Genomic DNA, 22,460 nt, shown 5'->3' on the forward strand with positions numbered 1-22,460 from the left:
ATAAACATAGATGCGCTATTTTAACATTGAAAAATCCAAAAGAACAGTTAAGGGGAAAAAAGAAGGTGAAAAAGGTAAGAAGGTGATGTAGCGAAAAAAATTATAGATAAATGGTCACGAATGGTCTTAGGTTACAATAATGATAGATATAACTAAAATTCATTAGTATAAACTGGTCTAAAGAAAAGATTTAAATACATGAAAAAAGTTCTAGGTGAAGCTAAGAAGAAATAAAACATAATTCATATGTCAATAGTCGAGTTTCTAAATAATTTAATCGACTATGTTTCAACTTCAATAATAAGAAATGTTATGTTGCTCATATTGTTAACACTAGGTGATAGCCGCCTATCGCGGGGGGGGGGGGGGGGGGGGGAGGTAGTCAAGCGTTTTAGCCCCCTAAATAGTCACGTCTTCCAGTTTTACATATATTGTGTTAAAAATATTATCCTGCTCTTTTCTTTTTACAGCTACTTATCAATTAAAAGACTAACAATTAAAACTACGACATCACAAAAATAACAGTATCCCTATGTGAATATGAACAACCATTGTCCATTAGAAGAAATTATCTTTGAAGATTTGATTAAAGAATTCACTTCCCAAAAAGCTAGAACATGAAACCTTATATGAGTATATAAAAGATTTTTACACCGACATAAAGTAGATGAACTTTTAAAACTCATTTGTTTATCGGTTTTTTAGTTTATTGTTGTCGATTCTAATCCCGGATTAAGGAGAGTTTTTGTAAAATACTTTAAGGAAAGGCCTCCAAATTAGTTCCGCTTAGAACCACCAAAATGGTTAAGCCGTCTACACCCAATTCTCAAACCACAGGAACCCATTGTTTTAACCAAATTGTTCCCAATTATCGTGGATATAAAACCTGGATACTATGAAAAATCCAATAAAAAAATATTAGTAGATAAAAAGAATACGTGACTAATTGTTGTTTGAGAACATTTTGATAAAAGTAGTGTCCGTGCGAGTGCACAGCATTAGGCCGACAGAAGACAGCGTCTATGCACCGTCGCCCAAAAACCAAAGGCCCAAACTCGCTTATGTATGCAGATGTCCAATCCACGCGCATTGGTCCACTTTCATAGACACCCATTTAACATTCTAAATTAGTGGACACTAGGCACTGGTCCACGTTTTTGATAATTTGAAAATTAAGGATTTTGTTAAACAAAGGGTTAATCTTGGCTAATTGTAAATAAATTAAATAGTTGTACGTTTTATCATAAAATTATTTATCAAATCCATACCAGCATATTATTTGTATAAAAAAAGTGTTTTTAATTGTGTTATACAGTTGCGTTTTCTTTTATTTATCAAGTGTTGAATGTATTAATTGGGTGAATGCATAATAGTGTCTATATATATTAAGTAAAACCTAAGTAATTGACGATTAATTTTGTTTATTAAGTCAAAATAAACACAAAATCTGACTGAATGATTAAGTTTTAATTATTAAGTTTATTAAGTAAAAAAAAAACAAGGCCTAAGACATGTTGCATATCTAACCATGCTAATTTGAATGTTGACTGAGTTACAATAATCCAACATCAATGTTTTAAAAAACGGTATCTTAGTCATACCGGTGTGGAAACATTTTCCAGTATTATCGGTATTACCGGAAATACCAGCCGATACGACCATTTTAATCTATTGATAAAAATCTTACAAAACTTGTTACAAATTAACGAAAATAGTCAAAGTACAATTATAATGTACTCAAAAATAATGCAAAATAGATATTTCATAACAAAATATAAGTTTTAAAGTTCACAAATAACAAAAAATAACATTAATATATCAAAATAACAATTTTTAAAAAATTCAAAAGAAAAAATAAAAATACCGGAACGGCGATACCAAAAATACCGACCGGTAAGAAAATACCGGGCTTAAAGTACTAGAATATCCTCCGATACTGATAATACCAGCCGATACATATCAGTATTTAAAACATTATCCCACATCCGCACTACTTTTTTTTTTCATTGTTACCTAAAAACATATATAAACCTCCTGCAAGTTTATTAGATTTCATATATCTTTCTATGATATGATATTGACATATGATTTATACTCATTATTTTTCTCTTAATTATTATAATTCAAAACCTCTAATCGGTCATATATAATATCAAATATTTAAGCATTTTTGTAAATGTACCAATTCAATTAATCACATTTATTATTTTTTTTTTAAGTTAATATCCCCCATAAACTATAAAGGTGTCGGCATCAAATGAATCATGAGGGTGGTATGGGAGTTTGCCTTATAAGAATACTGTCACCTACACTATATTTCGCGGCGAGATAAAAGAAGTGTGATAAAGTTTACCACATGGCAAAGTGTGTGGTAAAGGTTAGTTTTTGTCCTTTCGTATTTCTTAGATTTTACCAACACTTTTTTTGTTAAGCTTTTTTCTCATAAAATGGTTGGTATAAATAAGTGAGAAAGATGTGAAAATGAAGTATGAATTGACTCTATCGAGTTTCTCTAAAAACAAAATTCAATGCGGCAATGTCAATCCCCTAAAAAAAACAAGGTTGCAAAGTAAGGTAAAATAGTTAAATAAACTTCAAATTAGTGATACAGAAAGTGATATTTATACAACAAGTTTTAGCCATCTACAACAATTACTGCATGTTACAGTTGTACACAGTGTAATAAATTTTAAGGTTTTTTTTTACTGAAATGGTACCTGGATTATCCACCATATTACAGGTTTCATACCTAAAACTTTAAAATTACTCTCATCATACCCCAACTTATCAATTCCCCACTCGGACGATACCTGAACCTGACGGGCGTCAGTTTGACCGTTAATTTGGGGTATGACTACCAAAAATTTTAAATTATAGGTAGGTAATCAATAATATATGCATAGTCCAACTACTATTTATGTAATTAACCATTATTATTATTATTATTATCATTATTATTATTATTATTATTTACTTTTATTTTATAAAAGAATACTTTATTTTTATAAAAAAAAATTATTGTAAATATTTAATTTCATGTAAAGCATTGATAAATGTACTTGAAGTCTTGAATGGATACCACCACATGGAGTTAATTAAATTCGATTTGAGCTAATTCAAACCTTAATTACATGGTAGTTGTACATGTATTATTGCAATACAAGAAATTAAGATATTTTTTCTGGTTTACCCCTTTAAAAGTAAAAACTTTGTACTAAAAATGATCTTTTATAAAATAAAATATTATTTTATTAGAAAATAAATTTTATAAATAATAGTATGTTTTTTTATAAAACTCGAATTTATTGCTAAAAATAAATAAATATGAAAATACACAATTAAAATCATCATGGATCTATAATTTGATATATTAATAATTTTTAATAAAATAAATTTTATATAAAATTAAAGAATTCTTTTAATAAGTAAAAAAGTAGATATTCACAACATGTATCAACAAACTTTTTAAAATTATTTATTCCTAAATAACACTTTATGTAATTAAAACAACAACAACAACCACCACCACCACCATAATAATAATAATAATAATAATAATAATAATAATAATAATAATAATAATAATAATAATAATAATAATAATAATAATAATAATAATGGTTAATTATATAAATGGTACCTAGACAATGCACCATATTACTAATTACCTACCTATAGTTTAAAATTTACGGTAGTCAAACCCCAAATTAACGCCAAACTGACGCCCGTCAGGTTCAGGTATCGTCCGAGTGAAGAATTGATAAGTTTGGGTATGACGAGAGTAATTTTAAAGTTTTAGGTATGAAACCAGTAATATGACAGATAGTCCATGTACCATTTATGTAAATAACCCTAAATTTTATATCTTTATTGTAAATGACTAAAACTTGTATAAATATCACTCCCTTAATAATACAGCCATATAATGATATCGTAAGAATGAATTGACTCTATCGAGTTTCTCTAAAAAACGATAAAGTCATTACAAGTTTTGGTTTATTTTGCTAAAACAATTTTTATATTTTTATAACGGAGTGTATAATTATAATTAAATACTCATAATATTTTATTGTGATACTTTTATACGAATCATGGCTTCATTGCCTCATTGGCTTGTACTCTTGTAGAGTTGTAAATCAATTCTTGTTATTATTATTCAAGAAAAAATGATTAAGCTACTTAACTTATATGTTTAAAAATTAATCTAAATTTTAACTCCTTGTATTTTAATTTTTTCACATATTACCATTTTATTAGGCGTCTGGTATCCCGACCATTATTTTGGTAACCCGACCAGATTATTAATAACAGAGGGCTGCTTTTTACTCTATCATATATACCATTATAGACATGGGGCCCACATTTTTTAATTGGGATACAAAAAGTATGGTTATGAGGTTTTATTATTAGACATATCTTTTGTTCAAATTTAAATAATGACTTCATCATTTCAAAGTTGGTCCCATGCAGACCAGTCTGTTGATGTGAGACCGTCAAGTAAATTTTGAAAATTCAATCAATTCAACGGTCTGATCTGCTGTCCGTCAATCATTATATACCGTACGATCATTTTAAACACAAAACTAATCAACAACTACTATACACACACTAAAGTAACTACAAGTTGCTCAGATAGGTCCTGAAAAGTTTTTATAGAAAAAACATCATCAAGCGACTACTACCACTCCATACCCTTCAATAAATATATTGATTTTTTTATTTTTATAAAAATTTGCGGATGACAGGAGATTGTTGTTGAGATTATGTCATTTTATATTAATTTGCTTGATGTAAAATGAGTAAATGACCAATGTTTGATCGATTCTCATTCAATGGTTGATAGTACCACATAATTTTAGTAGAATCAAAAATAAAAACACATTATTTGAAAAAAGAACCAAAAACATGATCGACATAATCTACCTCATTGTTTGTTTATAAAGCATCGTGGTTGTGACACAGATGTAGAAAGTCTACGAAGTTGCTTATTAACATGCTACATCTGAAATAAACATTTTAATGGGTTTCTGTTAGGGGTGTAAGAAGTGAACCGAAAAACCGGTTTGAACGGCGTGATCTGAAACCCGAAAAAACCAAAAACAAAAAAAACGATGTGTAACGGTTCGGTTACGGTTTTCAATATTCATTACACGCGGTTAACCGAACCGGACCGAATTTTGATATATGTCTACATATAACCATATATATGTATATATACATATATATGTATTACATGAATACATCATTTACATATCTATTTAACTAATTTTTTGCCTCAAATATTAACAATTTTATTAAGTTTATTTCGCAATCTATGATTAGTTTTGGATATTCTAAGTAATTTTGTTATATATATATATATATATATATATACACACTTTTGTTAATAAAAAGTTGTTAACTTTGTTTAAAATATATTTATCAAAAATATTAGTAACATCGTATCGAAGACATTTTAAGTAATAAATCATAATACTTTTTGATATAAACTTGCATTGCATAAATATAATTTTACAAAAAAGTTATTCAAAATTAGATATTTATTTATAAATCAAAATATTAATGTAGTTAAATAACTATTTTACATAGAAAAATTAATTAATACAATGTAAGTTGACTATTATAATTAAAAACTTAAACGTTATAGTAACATAACTTTAATAAATGGTTAACCGAAAATAAAACCACAATTAACCGGCTTTTACGGGTAACCGAAATTAACGGTTTGAAATTTCTAACTAACCGAACCGAGCCAAAACCCGAAAAACGGTTTGAAATCTTTAGTTAACCGAACCAAACCGAACCGTTTACAGCCCTATTTCTATTGACGTTATTTAAATATAACGGCTTTATCTTTTATCTTTATCTTTTAATTAGGATTATGCGATCTAACTAACATAAAAATATACCTGTGACCGTTTTAAACCCTTCATTGTCTACAAAAACTGACATTATGTCGTTTTAGTAATGACTTTTCTAATTGCATGTGTATCAAATTTTGGAATTTGGATTCTTCAAATGTAAACTGTAGGTCTACAATGCAAAAAAATGAAATATAAGGACTAATAGTAATAGTTTATAAAATGCAAGGATGTCTTCCATCTTTCACTTATATGGTAATAATATTTTAAAGAAAATTACTTTCTCCATATATACAACCATTAAAGTCAAAACAATCATTTATGAACAACTTGTACAATCTTCATCAAAACTTGTACATTTATTGGATTTAGTTTTCTGAGGTCTGAATATTCTGCAACAGTTGTTTCATAAAGTGAAAATCTTGGAGCTTGTAAGTTCTGACAATAGAGAGAAATTCGAAGCAGAATAAACACAGGAGCAATTTTTATTTTTGAATGTATAAAATTGCCTTTCTCTTCCACTTTCAAGATTCATCTTCTTCATGCGTGGTAAATCTCTTAATTTTAGCCTTTTTACATAAATTTAGGTTAATTATTTCAATATTCTTTAAATTTATTGTTCTTATTTGACCGTTGAGTTTTTTACTGTACTTGTTTAGCATTTCCTGGTCAAAGTTAGTATTTTTATGGTCAAATCTTTGGTGGGTGTTCTTAAATTTCAACAAGATGTATGCTTTTCTATTGAAATGATGATTTATGATCAAATCTTTTGTGGGTATTTCACTATTTCTCAATGTCAACAGTTTATGTCCTTCTGAGATTTGACACTTACTTTAACTTGAGAAAATTTGGTTTTTACTTTTGAAGACAAAATTTTTGATACTATTAATCACAAGTTAACTAAATAATGTTTGAAACGTCAAACCTTTAATGTGTATTTCTAAAATTTGTTTTTAATTATATTTTCAGATATAGTTTTGGTTAAATTTGTTATTAAGGTCACATCCATGGTGGGCATATGTCAAATTGTCAAATAATCTACTCTTAAGCCCATTTTTGTGCTTTCTAAATCTGGAAGTTTATGTTTCAAATTTCAAATTGTTAGTGGCTAATTGGCTATTGCTGTAATTTATTGCAAGTTAATTGTTTAATGTTTGATTGTACTATATGTGAAGTGGGAAAATTTGTTTTTGAAGCTTTAACCTGGTATTGCTTTTGTACAAAGCAACAAATTTGAAATCCAAAGTAATAACTAGATACTTGAAAAATACATTGTATAAAAACTTGTACATTACTCGGTTTCCAAAAAGAGCTAAAGTTTAATCCTTTGTAGGTATTTCAGAAATTTCTTAGACATTACTTGTTGAATCTTTAGATTGTGCTTTCTTCATTGAGAAAGTCTTGTTTTTCATATAAAGATCAAATCTTTTTTTGAGTGAATGTGAGTTTAATGAGAATCTTTGTCAAAGGTTTATGCTTGAAGTTCTTTTTCTACAAGAACCCTCTTTACTTTTGCCACGTAGTATGTAATATTTTTGTTTTAGTTTAACCTTTAGTTTCTCATCCGAGTTAAAAATCGCACACAATTTGGACGTAAGTCATTGATCATTTGTGCTTATTACTACAGAAGCAATACCTTTGAATGAATGTTGAGCATATCAAATGATTGCAAGAAACCAGTCACATTCAGGTATGGAATTCATCTTGTATTTATTGCCTTGGAATTTCATTTTCATTTTGTGGGTCTGCTTACTAGACATGGTTATTAAAGAAATTATACTTATGGCCCCATAAACTTATAAAAGAATTAGCTAATGTATAAATTGATGGATAGTTTGGTGACATTTCAATTTTGTAAAATACTTGGATTGTAGTGAAGGTAGACGAAGACCTCTCAAGTCCTCACTTTAAAGCAAAGTCTTGCATAAATTTCTTTATTTTTGAATAATTTACTTCTAACATTTCCAACTTTTTGAATTTTCAAATTTTGAAATATTTTTGCAATATAGTGTATATTTTTCAAGTTTAGAGTTCGAAATTAAAAAATAAACTATGATGTTTTGTTAATGCCAAAAGCTAAAAAAAACATGACTACAAAGACTGAAAAAAGTTTGGTTTGGACTTTATGTAATTGAACTACACTTTAAGATTAGGATAAGTTTGTGGTACTTTTCTAGACATCACTGGCCTTTTAAGTTTACTCACAAAAAGAAGAAGGCATACATGAAACATGTCATTTTCATACTCAAAAAATGATAACTTTCTTGATGATAGCCTTAAATGGGCGGCTATTTCTTGGCCTAGGAAAGTTCTTCCTTTCACTTTCATCATCTTTACACTACAACTAAGTGAAAATAAATAGAAAAGAACTGTGGATAAACATTTTTGTATATATATATATATGTGTGTGTGTGTGTGTGTATAATTTGTATGTAGTACTTGATGGTCATTAGGTACATGTGGGGTTTTGCATTTTCATTGTGATTGCTTTGTCTTCCTTATTTAAAGTAACTTAATTATATATGATCATGCATGATTCTTGAATTGTTTATGTCTTGGTTTCTTTTTCTTTATTTATTTTAGTAATTTATTTAATCATTTGATAATTTAAAGTTGGGCATTGCCAACTTATCTTTGATTTTTGTATAAAAAGGTTGTGATATTTTCAATTCTCAATTTCATAACAGATCACTTAACTTAGACATATTGGCTTCTTAAAGCTTCAAGAATCAAAATTGAATTATTTGATGTTGGTTTCTTCAAACTTAAAAGATTTAAATTTGAGTTCTTGGTTCTATAGGTCATTTCAGTATAAAACAGGCTAAGAATATTGGGTTTTGGAATTTTTGCAGGTTAGGCTTGTTCGAATTTGCAGTTAACGAAAGACTACAGTGTTAAGAAGAATAAGTAAAATGACTGACTTAAAGTTAGCTGAAGAGTGGCTTGGATATGCAAAAGATCTTGTTCCAGTGGCTTTGGAGAAGGCACATGAAGTCAAAGAATTTCCAGGAAGGTGGAAAATGATCATTAGTCGATTAGAGCAAATCCCGTCTCGTTTGTCAGATCTATCAAGTCATCCATGCTTCTCAAAGAACACGTTATGCAACGAGCAATTAGAAGCAGTTTCCAAGACATTGAAAGAATCAATTGAGCTGGCAGAAATTTGTTCAAAGGGAAAGTATGATGGGAAGCTTCAAATGCAAAGCAATCTTGACGCGTTATCAGGGAAACTCGATTTGAATTTAAGAGATTGTGGGCTTTTGATAAAAACCGGGGTTCTTGGTGAGGTTACTATGTCATCAGATCTTGAAGGCACAAGTCATCGGAACAGTGATATTCGGGAATTACTTGCTAGGTTGCAGATTGGTCATTTAGAAGCTAAGCATAAAGCTCTTGACAGTCTAGTTGATGTGATGAAAGAAGATGAAAAGACGGTTTTGTCTATCGTGGGACGTAGCAATATTGGGGCTTTGGTACAGCTCCTTACTGCAACCTCTCCAAGAATCCGAGAAAAGACTGTTACTTTAATCTGCTCGTTGGCGGAATCAGGTGGCTGTGAAAGTTGGCTAGTTTCAGAAGGTGTTCTTCCACCTCTAATTAGGCTGCTTGAGTCTGGAAGTTCCGTAGGCAAAGAGAAATCTACCATTGCCCTACAAAGGTTGTCTATGGCAGAAGAAACCGCGCGGTCGATAGTGGGACACGGTGGAGTTCCCCCCTTAATCGACATATGTGCACACGGTGATTCGGTTTCTCAAGCTTCAGCTGCTTGTACTTTAAAAAACTTGTCGGTTATTCCTGAACTCCGCCAAACCTTGGTAGAAGAAGGCATTGTAAAAATTATGATTAATGTACTTGATAGTGGGATTTTGTTAGGATCGAAAGAGTATGCAGCTGAATGCTTGCGAAATCTCACCTCAGTTAATGATGAGCTTAAACGGGCCGTCATAGCTGAAGGCGGGGTTCGCAGTCTATTGGCTTATCTTGATGGCCCGTTACCTCAAGAACCTGCAGTCGCAGCCCTACGCAATTTGGTTGGGTTGGTCTCGGTGGAAGTCTTGTTTTCACTAGGACTACTCCCGAGAATCGTCCATGTACTAAAATCCGGATCACTTGGGGCCCAAAAGGCTGCCACATCATCCATATGTCGTATATGCAACACGGTGGAGGTGAAAAGGCTCGTGGGTGAAAGCGGGTGTATTCCATTACTAATAAGTTTACTTGAAGCTAAATCAAATGGGGTTCGAGAGGTTGCAGCTCAAGCTGTCGCGAGCCTAATGACACTTCAACAAAACCGTCGACAAGTAAAAAGGGACGACAAGAGCGTCCCAAGTTTGGTTCAGTTGCTCGAGCCTAGTCCACAAAACACAGCTAAAAAGTATGCGGTTAGTTGCTTGGGTTTGCTATCGTCAAGCAAACGATGTAGGAAACTGATGGTTTCCTACGGGGCAATCGGGTACCTCAAGAAACTTACTGAATCCGAGATACTGGGTTCTGCCAAGTTGCTTGAGAAATTGGAAAGGGGGAGATTGAGAATCTTGTTTGGGAAAAAATAGGTTTAAATTGTTTCATTATCTTGTATGATCGTCCCCCATATGTATGAATGAATGTATCAACTTTTGTTGGGATGTATTCATAAGTTTCTGAAAAGAAAAAGGAATAATAATAACTTGTTATTAAGGAGTACTTTTTATTTGCTTATCCCTTGTACATATATGATTGAACATCGTAACATTCAGATTAATATATTATTTTTTCATGATTTCATCTCACCTGGTTATAGATTTATAGGCCCTTTGTTGAACTTTTTTTTTTTTCTATCAATAAAATATTAATGACTTACTAGCTCATATCCCAGTGATGAATCTTTTACGAGTACTATTTTTAACATTGTTGTTTCTTTATCTTGAATCTAATGACTGTGCATCAAAAAAAATAAAAATAAATTGAATGTGCCTATTTGACATCCTCTAACTGCTTGAAGAATAACAAGGTGTTTAGAAATTTAGATCACCACTTTTGTTTCTTAAATTTTTTTATGCATAACTTAAAAATTTTTCTTCATAAATAAAATGATCATACACAAATTTTCTAACGATTTATATTTGTTTTTCATACCTTACAATCTTACATACATGTATTAAAGATTATTGCCGTTGTTTAAAATAATGGAGTAAACTAACAAGATAAATTATGCTAATCATAGATTAATCAGGACTGCCAGTGACTAAGTAAGTGACAATTTACTAAAAAAGAAGGGTCTTTCAGTGCTTGCAATTTTTCACATGTATATTTAAAATGACTACTTTCTTCACATCCATAAACCATATAACCAGAAACCTAAGTCAACAATATCTTGCACATTATGTAAGAAAACTTGTACACTGTGTTGTTTTTAGCCTCCTTAGCTCTGGTACTCTACACATCTTAATGAATAAAGTGGATCTTCTGGTTTTCAAAATTTGAATGCAACTCTTTCAGCTCCATTTACATTTTGGTATTTTACACCCCAAGTTCAAGTTTCATCATTCTGTTCTTCATGGCTGGTAAAAGTTTTAAACTTTTTTTGTTTTAACATAATCTTAGCTTTTATCAATTTGAATATTCTTGCTAGCATTGTTCTTCATTTGATTTTTAAAGCTTATTTTAAGCGCATTGCATAGTTAAAGATTGTATTTCGTAGATTACATGTTGCTCAGTTTTTTGGTTAAATATATTTTTGATTATAGTTTATCTTACAAAAGGGTGTTTTAAAGTTTGAATCTTTGGTGGGCTTCTTTTGCCAAATAATGTAAGAAACATGAAATCTAAGTGGGTTGTCTATGGCTTCTATTTTGGGATATGTATTTGTGTTTTACAGTAAAAGATTAGACCTTTTGTGTGTATTTCACCATTTTTCATGCTTTAATTTGGAAGAGATAGGATCTAAAAGATGAAAATTTCAGAATCCGACATTTCTTTGAAATTCTTTCTGTTAGCAAATCTAGCTAGGCACTTTTCAAATTTCTGGTACTTATTGGGAGCGATATAGAGGTTAAAAGATGTAATCTTTGGTGGGCATTCTCAAATCCTATAAGAAACCTTTCTAATTGCTTTTGTTCAAACAACAAATTCAAAAATGTTCAAATTCAGAGCAATGCTGATACAAAACAAGCTCATTATGATATAGAACAAAGTCAACAAACTTACCAATAACCTTGTGATTGTTCTTACAGAAACAATAGCTTCGAGAGGACTTTGAGCATCTCTAAAATAGCCGGTCAATTTGAGGTATATGTTTTAATTTTGTATCAATTCCCCTTTGTGTCTAACTGTTGGACTCTAACCTTTTTAATATAAATTCTAAGTTTGCTACAATATACTTTATGCATTTTGTTGTTCTGTTCATTGGATTATGAATAGTGTTCAAATAGGAACTAACTAGATGTCAACTTTGTAAGTTTTTTTAAGAGAAAATGGACTCATTACCAGAAGCTGTTGTCCAATACATTTTATCAAACTTGAACAATGCCAAAGATGTGGCATCTTGCAATTGTGTGTCAAAGAGATGGAAAGACTCAATGCCATACATTAAGAGCCTCTACTTCCCTCGTGGCATTTTTGACCATCTTGCACATGGTCAAACTCCCAACGTCGTTATAATGAAGATAATCTCAGCAACTTATCGACTTCAGGAGCTTGTAGTTTACTGCCCGTTTACAAGCATAGGGCTGGCTTCATGGCTATTGCATACGGGATCTTCATTGAAAAATCTTGAACTACGTATGGATAATCTTGTTGACCAAAGCTCATCTAATGACAGCCTTTCTAAACTTGAATGCATTCAAGCTGCTAGAAACTTGGAGTCATTAAGACTTTGGGGTGTGTTAATGGTGAGTACACCAAAGTGGGGCGTGTTTCAAAAACTAAGGAATCTTGAAATTGTAGGAGCAAAACTTGAGGATTCAGTGTTGACTGAGGCTCTTCGGTCAACTCCTAACCTTGCCCAACTGGTACTTCTTGGATGCGAGGGTTTGAGGAATATTTGGATTGAGCTTCTCGAGCTTGAGCATTGTAAATTAGATTTTTATGGTCTAGGGAGTTGCTTGCTTACACTTAGAGCTCCAAAGATCGGGTATCTTGAGATTCAAGGGTGTAGTTGGATTAAAGTTCGTGAGACAAGTTGCCTAAAGAATCTATCCATTGCAAACAATGCAGGTAAATATTTCTGGAATTTTATTACAATCTTGAGGTAAGTTTGTCATCATTAGTTTTGTGAGTAGTTGGTGTTTGGATGTGTTCAAACTAAAGTCGCAATATTAAAAGTGATTTAGTTCGTTCTAGCGAATTATTTAGACAAGATAACCAAGTTTGGAAACACGGGTTAGAAGTTTCTTTAGGAAACTAATTACTGAGATAATGTACAATTTTCGTGAAATGAATGATCATTTTGTGTTAATTTTTCAAGTTGCCATAGTGACTCAAATAGAGCCCATCTAATTTTCCCTTCATTCTCCTCTTATGGCAAGATACAGATGACTTTTTTTGGGTTTATGTTCCAATAATTACTTCAGAATAATATTTTCCAACACCCCTTCATTCTCATTCATATTATGTCAACATATAGAGATATGATTTTGTGGAACTTATTTGCTAATTAACTTGCAGGGAGAATATACATGGTGGATTTTGGTAAGCTCATGGCACTTGAATCATTGTCTATCAGAGGTGTTCAATGGTGTTGGGATGCAATTAGCAAGATGCTTCAACTTGCAACCGAAGTGAAACATCTTTATATGAAAATTGAATTCACTGGAGACTTTGAAACTCTTCTTCCTTTTCCAGAAATCGATTTTGTTGACTTCTTCAAAACTCACCCCATGCTCAAATCTTTCGACATTCATGGTGCAATGTTTGCTGCTCTATGCCAGAAGAACAGTCTGAAGAATGTAAAGCTCTTATAACGTCATAAATTATCTTTTTATTACAACTTAGACACATCCAAACACTATGTTCTGCATTATATTTTGTACAACAGATTATCATACAACTATTTCAAGCCTAAAGCTTGATATTTGACTTATTATTATATCTTCTTCAGGTAGAAGTAGACCCGAGTTTTGTGATTCCGTGCCTTGAAGAAGTTGTGATCACGGTGAGATCACCATTGAACGCTGAGCAGAAAATGAGCACACTCGAGGCGTTGGTGAAGTATGGGGCGAAGTTAAAGAAGATGAAGATCAGGATTCTCCAGATGAGAAGTGGTCATAGCAGTGCTGATGATTTTTTTGAGGAGATATGCAGATTTAGATTCATGAATCACAGGCTAATCTCAATAGAATAATAAGATCAAAAATCCATGTTTTTTTTATTTTAAATTTGTTCAATTCATTGCATTATTGGATGTTATCATTTTTTTGTGGACTTTAGAACTTTGATCAACTTCTTGTATGATTTTTGACATAATCATATTCAATTTCATCTGCTATTTGGTCACGACTTACTAGTGTCATTCTGTACTAGAAGATGAGTCTGCACGTCGTATTTTGGGTGGGTTGGCTTGTATGCTTTACGGGTCTAAGAGGTAAATAGGTGCTATCACTTTTTGTCCATTTTGAACGATGCAGGTGATTAATGTATTAGATGTGCTATACTACTATATTTGTATGAGTTACGACTTATGATTATAATAACTTATAAATTTCTTTACAAAATAAAAAATACAATCGAGATAGTACATTGTTTGCATTGGAGTATCTAAATTAATTTTTATTGATGATTCATACAAAAAGTTAAGTTTTACATTTGATTATATGAGCTGGCTAATACAATTCCGTAGGGCCCAAACAATATATAGATATATATTTTTTTTTTTGGCTCCTTGCCTAATTCAATTCTTTAAATCCCAACAATATATGTTTTGGCTCCTTGTTACTCTTGTTCATTCAAACAATTTATTATCCCCTTTCATTACCTTATTCTCTTATAAAAGACCAAGAGATGCAGTTTTTTCTAAATGGTTAGCATTTTATGAATAAGCTTTTGCGCTAGCACAAATACTTCCTAGTATACCAACTTACCAAGTTTCTTAAATGTTTACAGAAAATATGTGTTAACTTCACCTTAATATACTCTCTCTCTCTTTTTTTTTTTTAATCGTATTCATAACGTGAAAAGGAGGACTTGAAAATCTACATGTGTATCTCCCTAGGAGGAAGTAACGAGTATAACATGTGGAGCGTCGGTTCGATGTCCGCTTGTGGTACCGTCTAACAAAGAACTCATGGTTCAAAAAATACATAAGAAATGGAACATATGCTTTAGTTTATGTCAAATAAATGGTCGCTGGTCTCAAGCACATGTATGTTGTTAGGCAGTTTCCTTATAGAGCTTTGTATTTAATGCCTTTGAGAAACTGCTCATTTATGGATAACAAATCATTTTCTTGTACTGATTTGTTATTAACAAATCCCATTGGTTTAGATAGAAACATAATCAATACCCAAATTAAATATCGGTTGATAATAAGGATGAATAGATAAGATGCAGGGCTGTCTTGTGACATTATGGTTATCGTTGTTAATCTGTTAATAGCATGTTACCCGCGCAATGCGGCGGTGGTCGTGACAATGCCGTTGTAATGGGGCCGAGTGTTGGTGGTGGAGACGGCGTCGAGTGGTGTGGATAATTGATGTAAATGGTTAATGAAAATATATTAAAGAATAAAGGATTGGTAGTGTAAATTAATCATTAATGTTATGGGGTAGTGTATGTTGAAATATTTTAAGGGGTGCTAAGTGAAAATATTACGTATTTTCAACACTTCCATAAATAAAATGGGCTATTACTTTTTATAATATAATATAGATTAAGTATATCTTGTAACATTAATATTGACTGTAAAAAAATTTTTGTAAACTTTATCATGTATGATGTATCTAATTATGTACTCCAAATTTTTTATATAATCAACGGATATATAGAATATTCATTAACTTAAATGCACCATACCTATATATTACAAACAATAAAAAAAAAAAAAGAAAAAAAAAGAAGCTATCTAATGGTTTAAAAAACTGTATACGATAAATCTCATTTTTGTATCAGGTAAACAATGAACACAAAATTTTAAATCCAAGTCATTGTATTTGGGGGCTTGTATACTTTTTCAATGATCAATATACTAAAGGGTATATGCGTCATGCGAGTGTCGATAAGAAAATAAGACAATATAATATGTTTAACGGTTGTAGAGTGTAGACTTGTTAACATGTTTTCATTCCCAACTTGATTTATAGTTGTTCTAGTCATTGGTAAGTTTAAGTAAATTATATATTACATTGGGACTAAAATCTCACTTTATTGTCATAATTATTGATAAATAATATATATTCATATGAAGGGATATGTACATTTTTATATAGATTCAAATTTTCATTTTATAATAATAGGTTTAAGAAAAAAAATAACAAGGCAAACAATTAAGTAAAATAAAAGGCAAACGAAAAATATTAAGTTTAGTATTATCCATTTTTAGTTTCAGAAAATAGAGGACCAAACATGGCCTTATCATATCTCATTAGTTAGTTTTTTTTTTTCTTTTAAAGACAAAAAAAGAAGAAAAAGATAAATATTTTCTAAATTTAACATACATTTATTTTTGTGATATACAAAGACAGACGGCTCGGCACACACGCCAATACAAATCCGATCGTTTCTCTCTCACACACCCATACACACTTACTTACATATATGTGTCGTGTATATATGATATATAAATCTATAAGCAAATAAATAAATAAAAAGGGGGAAAATAAATTGAGCCCTAAAATCTCTACTCTCTCCGAATCATTATCTTAAACTTATACAAAGGTATACGAAATTTCTCTAACTTATTTTCTGAAAAATTTTTTTCAGTGATTTTACTATCTTTTTGACTTTATTTTATTAGATATATGTAGTTGTTATTTTATTGATTTTGTTAAGGAAGTTGAATAGATACACATGCAACTGTTGCCTTGTTTTGATTCTGTATATGAATTCATATTTTTGTGATACGATTGACTTTTAGTCAAATACTTGTATTTTGATTAGTATTATTGAAGATTAGAATTTTGATTGCTGGTTGTTAGATCTGTTTTAGAATTTCTTAGAAAAAAGATTACCAGATTTTTACAAGTTTAGTTGAGCTGGTGTAAAAAATATATGGAGTATGGGTTTTCGGAGGAAGAATATTCTACATAGATGCTCTTTAATGGGTAGTTTATGATGGAGAAATGGAAATTATTGGAGAGTGGCTAAAGTTTTCGAAAACTCTTTTTAAAAAAAAAAAAAATTTTTTTTATAGTTTCTTTCTACTATTTTGTTATCTCGAAATAGGAAGCTTTTTGCTTTTTTTAAAAATTGGAAAATGAAGACAAGTATTCGCGTTTTTTAGTTTACTGTTGGTTTTCTAGAGGTAAAAAAAGAAGAAACCTTTGTTGCTTCCACAATGTTTATGATGCTTCAATGGAGTTTCATTCTACCATTCATAAGTTTTTGCATTCGTAGGGAGAGTTGTTTCTTGGTGCCGTTAATAAAAAATTAGACTGTCCGACTGGCGTTAAGTGATGCTCCTTTGTTTTCATTTTTACTACAAATTGTTAATATAAAATCTAATACAGAACATAAGCTAGTTATGAGGGTTTTTTTTGTAATGAAGACCTGACACCGTTTACTTTTGCATTACCCGGATTTTGAATTAGAAAACAAGATTTTAGTCGATCTACTATTGAGTTTTTGACCCTGGATTGATGAGGTTGTCATCTGTGCTTTCTAGGTACAATACTAACTAAAGAAATGAGTACACTAGACGTTGCCAGGACAGAACTCGCCCTTGCTGTTCTCTATTTGAACAAAGCTGAAGCAAGGGACAAGATTTGCAGAGCGATACAGTATGGTTCCAAGTTCGTGAGTAATGGTGAGCCAGGCACTGCTCAGAATGTGGACAAATCAACAAGCTTGGCCAGGAAGGTCTTCCGTCTATTTAAGGTATACTATATGTTGGAATAATTAAATAATCTGCTTAATGAATCAGACTAGAAATATAGAATCTGATCTGTTATTTAATAATGTACACAGTTTGTCAATGATTTGCATGCTCTTATCAGTCCGACTGCTCCAGGAACTCCCCTTCCAATTGTTCTACTGGGGAAGGTACATATCCTTTTGTTCTTATGTTAGTTTTGTAGAGATTACTCTTTCTAGTATTTCTGATCACATTGTTTTGTTTCAGTCAAAAAATGCATTGTTGTCTACTTTCTTGTTCCTCGACCAAATTGTTTGGCTCCATAGATCAGGCATTTACAAGGTACAAATCATTTCTAACTGGATAGTGTTACTTCTGAGCAATGTTAAGCTTTACATGCTTTTACCAGTTAACGTTTTTGTTTCATGATGTCCATTTACATGGTATCTTACTAAATGTAGATGGGACCTACAAAAACAGACGATTGTATTCACGACTAGAATGTTGTGTTGTGTTAATAGATTTTTGTTGGTTTTGACAGAACAAAGATCGTGCAGAAGTACTTGGCAGGGTATCACTTTTCTGTTGGATGGGCTCTTCAATCTGTACCACTTTAGTTGAGGTATATAGCTGGCCAACGTCATTTATACGATGTCATTTGTCGCTATTTTCTCATCAATGAATGCTTTATTTGTTATATTCAGATAGGAGAGATTGGGAGGCTTTCAAAATCAATGAAGAAATTGGATAAGGAACTTAAGGGCACTGATAAATACAAGGTTTGTATAGTTTCTTTTTTTTCTGGAATGATTTTTTTTAGTTTGTGATAATTATAGGGTTACTTTGCCTCTTTGAAATGCAGAATGAACAGTATCGTGCTAAAGTTAAATCATCAAATGAGAGGTCCCTGGCCTTGATCAAAGCAGCCATGGATATTGTGGTTGCTGCCGGGCTACTTCAACTGTCTCCAAAAAAGATCACTCCCCGTGTTACAGGAGCCTTTGGATTTACCACGTCACTCATATCTTGTTATCAGGTACTTCTATAACCTTGGGTTTGAATTTATATTTACAAGGGTATTCTGTTTCCATTGTGTGCTTTTCTCCACGATCCATTTAAAAATAGTGAGGAGATGGGTACAATGGCTTGTAATTTGGTTCATGAGTTGACTATAATTGATATAACCTTGCGTTGATTTATGCAGTTACTTCCTTCAGCGCCCAAGGCGAAGGCATCTTGAAGCAGATGATGGCGGGTACCACCCAACCATGCTTTCAGCATCTTTAAACAATCATTTGGATATATGGCATGTATGATTTTTTATATGCAGTGAACAATTGCAATAATGTATGTCGTGCCTGTTTCTACCATATTAGTACTCCTGTGTATGACTTTCTTCTAAGCTTTTGAAAATATTATATTGTTGAAAAAGATGTGTTAAGGCGTTTTTAAGAAGGTTCTAATGACCTTTATCGTTCATTCGTTTGAAGTCAGATAAATAGCCATAAACAAGGCGACTTGACTTGGGTTCAGCTAGGCTGGTCTTCTTGCAACAATCTCTATTCACCTTTTTAAAAAGCATGACTGCTTTATCTTGAATACACGAGACAATGATACTGAGATTTACCGAATGTTATGAACTTAAACGCCATGAGTTAAATCTGCACTAATAAAGGTTCATTTTGTGTGAAGATAAATGGATGTCGGATGTCAAACAACTACAAAATCTGGTGCTTAAAGTCTGCAGCCCGTTATTGTTTGAAACAAAACCAAAATGGATGAGGGAACACCCAAACACTCCAATCAGTTGTCACGACTCTTCAATCTTCATTTCCATCTAGAGAGAGGTCTCTGACCATCACTGTTTTGAGCACTTTCTCTCGTCACCTAAGATGTTCACTTGAGAAGATTTGAATCTTAAACTTCTTGTGAGTACATTAAGACGCATTTCACCACTATGGTAGCTCAGTGTTGGTTACTCTTGAAATCTCGTGAACAATATAAACTTTCATAATCAAAACAAGATGAACTAATTATCGTTCCAACTGTAAATAACCACGAACAAATTCTTGTAAAGATCATTTCATAGTAGTATGTAGATGGATGATAAAACGGACAAACTAATAGTCTTATTAGTAAATCATTAATATATAGTATAATACTCCTTGTGTCGTCTGTTCCGTAAAAAACATTGTTTGGTATCATATAACAGCAGTCAGCAGCTCAACAAGAAAATAATACCACCGGCATCAGTAACATAGAGCCCATGAATAGTACTTTTGCCGAACACTAAAATTGTTGAACCGAATTTCATACGATGTTTTTACAACATAAATAAAAACTGAAAACTGTCAAAATCGAGTGTCATACAGTGTTTTTTACAACACTAATCAAAAACAGAACTGTCAAAACAGAGTGTCATACAATGTTTACAACATCAAGCAGGCACCCATAGCGGCATACTTCCTCTACGAACTACCTACCTTCGCTAACGTCTACAACCACTAAAAAAATGTGATTAAAAACGGATCATTATCATTATAACAAAGCCCTAAAATCTTTAACCAAACTACTAGGACATATAAGAACCGAGTCTACAGAAAGACCACCTTTCGTGTGTGTGCAGTCGATTTGTGTCAAAGAAAACTTAATCTTTGTAGACACATTCGAACCATCAACCACAAAATCTCCAACGTGGTGGTACTCCCAGTTCGCCGTGTTTTCCAAGAAACACTTTGAGACACTATGCTGACCATCTGGTAATGTGAGCTGGAACTGGACCGGCTTTATGTCCCAACCATGGACGCCCTCCTGGTTTGGCATCCGACGTCCTGGTCGTTTTGTAAACCTCCCGAGACGTAGTCTGAACAACAAGGAGTACGTCCCGGGTGGAAACTGGAAGTCAATGTCTCCTTCTACCTCTAACCACCATATTTGTTGAAGGTATGCAATTGTACGAAATCTGGACAATAAGTTACAAGTTAGAAACAAAGGTAGCAACAGAAAAGTATATGTCATATTGTAACTGAAAGCATTTTTAGTAAATCTTCTATTTATAAATCTTGTTAACCTAATGATTAAACTTACTATATAAATAAAAAATACTTATTAATCATCACTCCCCAAATATATTTTCGCCAAATATTTTACATATTTCTAGCAAGAACAATAAAAGTTAAAACACAATTCACCTTGATTCATGGGTAGGAATGTAATTCCAATATCTCCGATCATCAATTCCAGTGATCGCCAACGCCTTAGACGAAACCGACAAACAAACACCCCCACTTCTCTTATCCACCCAAAATTCCTGTAACAAAAATCAAACACAATTAGTCCAAATTTGACTTTTTTTTTTTTCCTTTTTTTACAAAATCCAGTCAAACAGATAAAAATTCAACAAAATTCAAAACAACAGTCAAATTCATACCTTGTTTCCGGAATCAAACGAAACGGGTCGGGTCAAACGGGCATAAATTTCATATTTCCCCAAAATTTCCGCGTCATGAATGATGTAATCATTAACCAAGTTAAGGTAATTAGATGGCAATTTAGTATCCCAGATGAAATCAGCAGAAGAAGCTGATCTAAAAGATCGACTTAATGTTGCTAATTTGCAAATTTCAGGTGGGTCTAATTGAGATAAAATTAAGGCCACGCACGATTCTGGGATGTCACCAAGTTTGAGTCTTGACGGATGGTCCGACCCGAATGAAGTATTTGAAGTTAAGAGTGATGAGTTGGCACCCATGGTGGTGGATTATGGTGGTTGTACGGTGGTGGGTTTGGGAGATATAATATATATATAGATATAGAAATGTGTGTGTGTTTGTGTATGGATATAGAAATACGCGGGTTTATCAGTTTATAATTGGTTGGGTGACGTGGATATTTTTGTTATTTTATTGCCCACTCTCTTGGGTGGCTTTATACTACTTTTGAATATGTGTGGACTACACGCACTAATTTTTTCTTTCGAGTTTATGATACTTTTAGACCTAGGGATCATAATTTGAAAGGGTAATTATTTATCTTTTTAAATAAATTTTTAACAATAAGATTTAGGGATAGAATTTTTTTAATGAATTACACAAATTACGTGTTTTACAAATTTGTATTATTAGAATTTATAAACAGAATATGTTATGTTGAATATTGAATATTTTAATGTAATTGATTTGAATTCTTTAACTAAACTAGTCATAAGAAATGACATAAGTATGTTAATTAATGTGAAGTGCACGCTTATATAAATTATTATGGTCTTAGGAGCCTATAAGGGACGGCGGTCCGGAAGCAACACGGGGAGTAGGGTCCAAGGGACAAAGCCGCTTACTCGTGCGGAGTAATTAAGGGGTTGAATTTGCCAACTTGAGAAAGCTATAAGATTAACTACCTTTTTGGTAGTTAAGAAACATTAACTATATTCATTTGCTTACATATTTTCCTCTGGTTATTTTCTTCTTCTCTGGTTCTCTCTCAAACTAGATATACAGAAACTTATTAATCACTGATTGTATCAGGTTAAATAATTTGAAGTGAACCACCAAAGTTATTTAATCTATAAACGTTTTATGTTTCCAGTGTATGTTAAAGGTCCAATTTTAATCGCATTA

The 22,460-nt window shown here is 31.9% G+C and overlaps 4 protein-coding genes across 5 annotated transcripts; 3 read left to right on the forward strand and 1 right to left on the reverse strand.

Moving 5' to 3' along the window:
- Positions 1-7,511: 7,511 nt before the first annotated feature.
- Positions 7,512-10,559, forward strand: LOC122591212 (protein CELLULOSE SYNTHASE INTERACTIVE 1-like). Of its 2 annotated transcripts, none has more exons than XM_043763438.1 (2): positions 7,512-7,551; positions 8,714-10,559. In XM_043763438.1, the coding sequence occupies exon 2, from the start codon at positions 8,774-8,776 to the stop codon at positions 10,412-10,414; it is 1,641 nt and encodes a 546-aa protein (XP_043619373.1). In that variant the 5' UTR covers positions 7,512-7,551; positions 8,714-8,773; the 3' UTR covers positions 10,415-10,559. The 2 variants fall into 2 exon arrangements, with proteins under 2 accessions (XP_043619373.1, XP_043619372.1); XM_043763437.1 differs by lacking the exon at positions 7,512-7,551 and adding an exon at positions 8,277-8,314.
- Positions 10,560-12,291: 1,732 nt separating this feature from the next.
- Positions 12,292-14,325, forward strand: LOC122590948 (F-box protein At1g10780-like). The gene is made up of 3 exons (XM_043763122.1): positions 12,292-13,055; positions 13,506-13,786; positions 13,939-14,325. Exons 1-3 carry the CDS (start codon positions 12,314-12,316, stop codon positions 14,179-14,181), a joined length of 1,266 nt encoding a protein of 421 aa, XP_043619057.1. The 5' UTR covers positions 12,292-12,313; the 3' UTR covers positions 14,182-14,325.
- Positions 14,326-16,528: 2,203 nt separating this feature from the next.
- LOC122590950 (peroxisomal membrane protein 11D-like) lies at positions 16,529-19,275 on the forward strand. Its single transcript, XM_043763124.1, has 8 exons — positions 16,529-16,709; positions 17,656-17,867; positions 17,958-18,032; positions 18,112-18,186; positions 18,386-18,466; positions 18,549-18,623; positions 18,707-18,880; positions 19,049-19,275. The coding sequence occupies exons 2-8, from the start codon at positions 17,676-17,678 to the stop codon at positions 19,082-19,084; spliced, it is 708 nt and encodes a 235-aa protein (XP_043619059.1). The 5' UTR covers positions 16,529-16,709; positions 17,656-17,675; the 3' UTR covers positions 19,085-19,275.
- A 918-nt stretch (positions 19,276-20,193) lies between these two features.
- Positions 20,194-21,677, reverse strand: LOC122590949 (F-box protein PP2-A13-like). Its single transcript, XM_043763123.1, has 3 exons — positions 21,275-21,677; positions 21,036-21,154; positions 20,194-20,806 (listed from the first exon to the last, which is right to left on the reverse strand). Exons 1-3 carry the CDS (start codon positions 21,593-21,595, stop codon positions 20,383-20,385), a joined length of 864 nt encoding a protein of 287 aa, XP_043619058.1. The 5' UTR covers positions 21,596-21,677; the 3' UTR covers positions 20,194-20,382.
- Between the last annotated feature and the right edge of the window lie 783 nt (positions 21,678-22,460).

Source organism: Erigeron canadensis, chromosome 3 (genome assembly GCF_010389155.1).
Source record: "Erigeron canadensis isolate Cc75 chromosome 3, C_canadensis_v1, whole genome shotgun sequence".
Lineage (NCBI taxonomy): Eukaryota > Viridiplantae > Streptophyta > Magnoliopsida > Asterales > Asteraceae > Erigeron > Erigeron canadensis.

What these genes read in the sequence shown, in the direction of transcription:
- LOC122591212 (XM_043763438.1), top strand. Translation starts at nt 8,774, where the DNA reads ATGACTGACTTAAAGTTAGCTGAAGAGTGGCTTGGATATGCAAAAGAT.
- LOC122590948 (XM_043763122.1), top strand. Translation starts at nt 12,314, where the DNA reads ATGGACTCATTACCAGAAGCTGTTGTCCAATACATTTTATCAAACTTG. An exon ending in ATCCATTGCAAACAATGCAG is followed by an intron (nt 13,056 to 13,505) that starts GTAAATATTTCT and finishes ATTAACTTGCAG; the next exon opens with GGAGAATATACATGGTGGAT. An exon ending in AGAAGAACAGTCTGAAGAAT is followed by an intron (nt 13,787 to 13,938) that starts GTAAAGCTCTTA and finishes TATCTTCTTCAG; the next exon opens with GTAGAAGTAGACCCGAGTTT.
- LOC122590950 (XM_043763124.1), top strand. Translation starts at nt 17,676, where the DNA reads ATGAGTACACTAGACGTTGCCAGGACAGAACTCGCCCTTGCTGTTCTC. An exon ending in AGGTCTTCCGTCTATTTAAG is followed by an intron (nt 17,868 to 17,957) that starts GTATACTATATG and finishes TAATGTACACAG; the next exon opens with TTTGTCAATGATTTGCATGC. An exon ending in TCTGTACCACTTTAGTTGAG is followed by an intron (nt 18,467 to 18,548) that starts GTATATAGCTGG and finishes TGTTATATTCAG; the next exon opens with ATAGGAGAGATTGGGAGGCT.
- LOC122590949 (XM_043763123.1), bottom strand. Translation starts at nt 21,595, where the DNA reads ATGGGTGCCAACTCATCACTCTTAACTTCAAATACTTCATTCGGGTCG. An exon ending in CGTTTGATTCCGGAAACAAG is followed by an intron (nt 21,155 to 21,274) that starts GTATGAATTTGA and finishes TTTTTGTTACAG; the next exon opens with GAATTTTGGGTGGATAAGAG. An exon ending in ATTCCTACCCATGAATCAAG is followed by an intron (nt 20,807 to 21,035) that starts GTGAATTGTGTT and finishes CTTATTGTCCAG; the next exon opens with ATTTCGTACAATTGCATACC.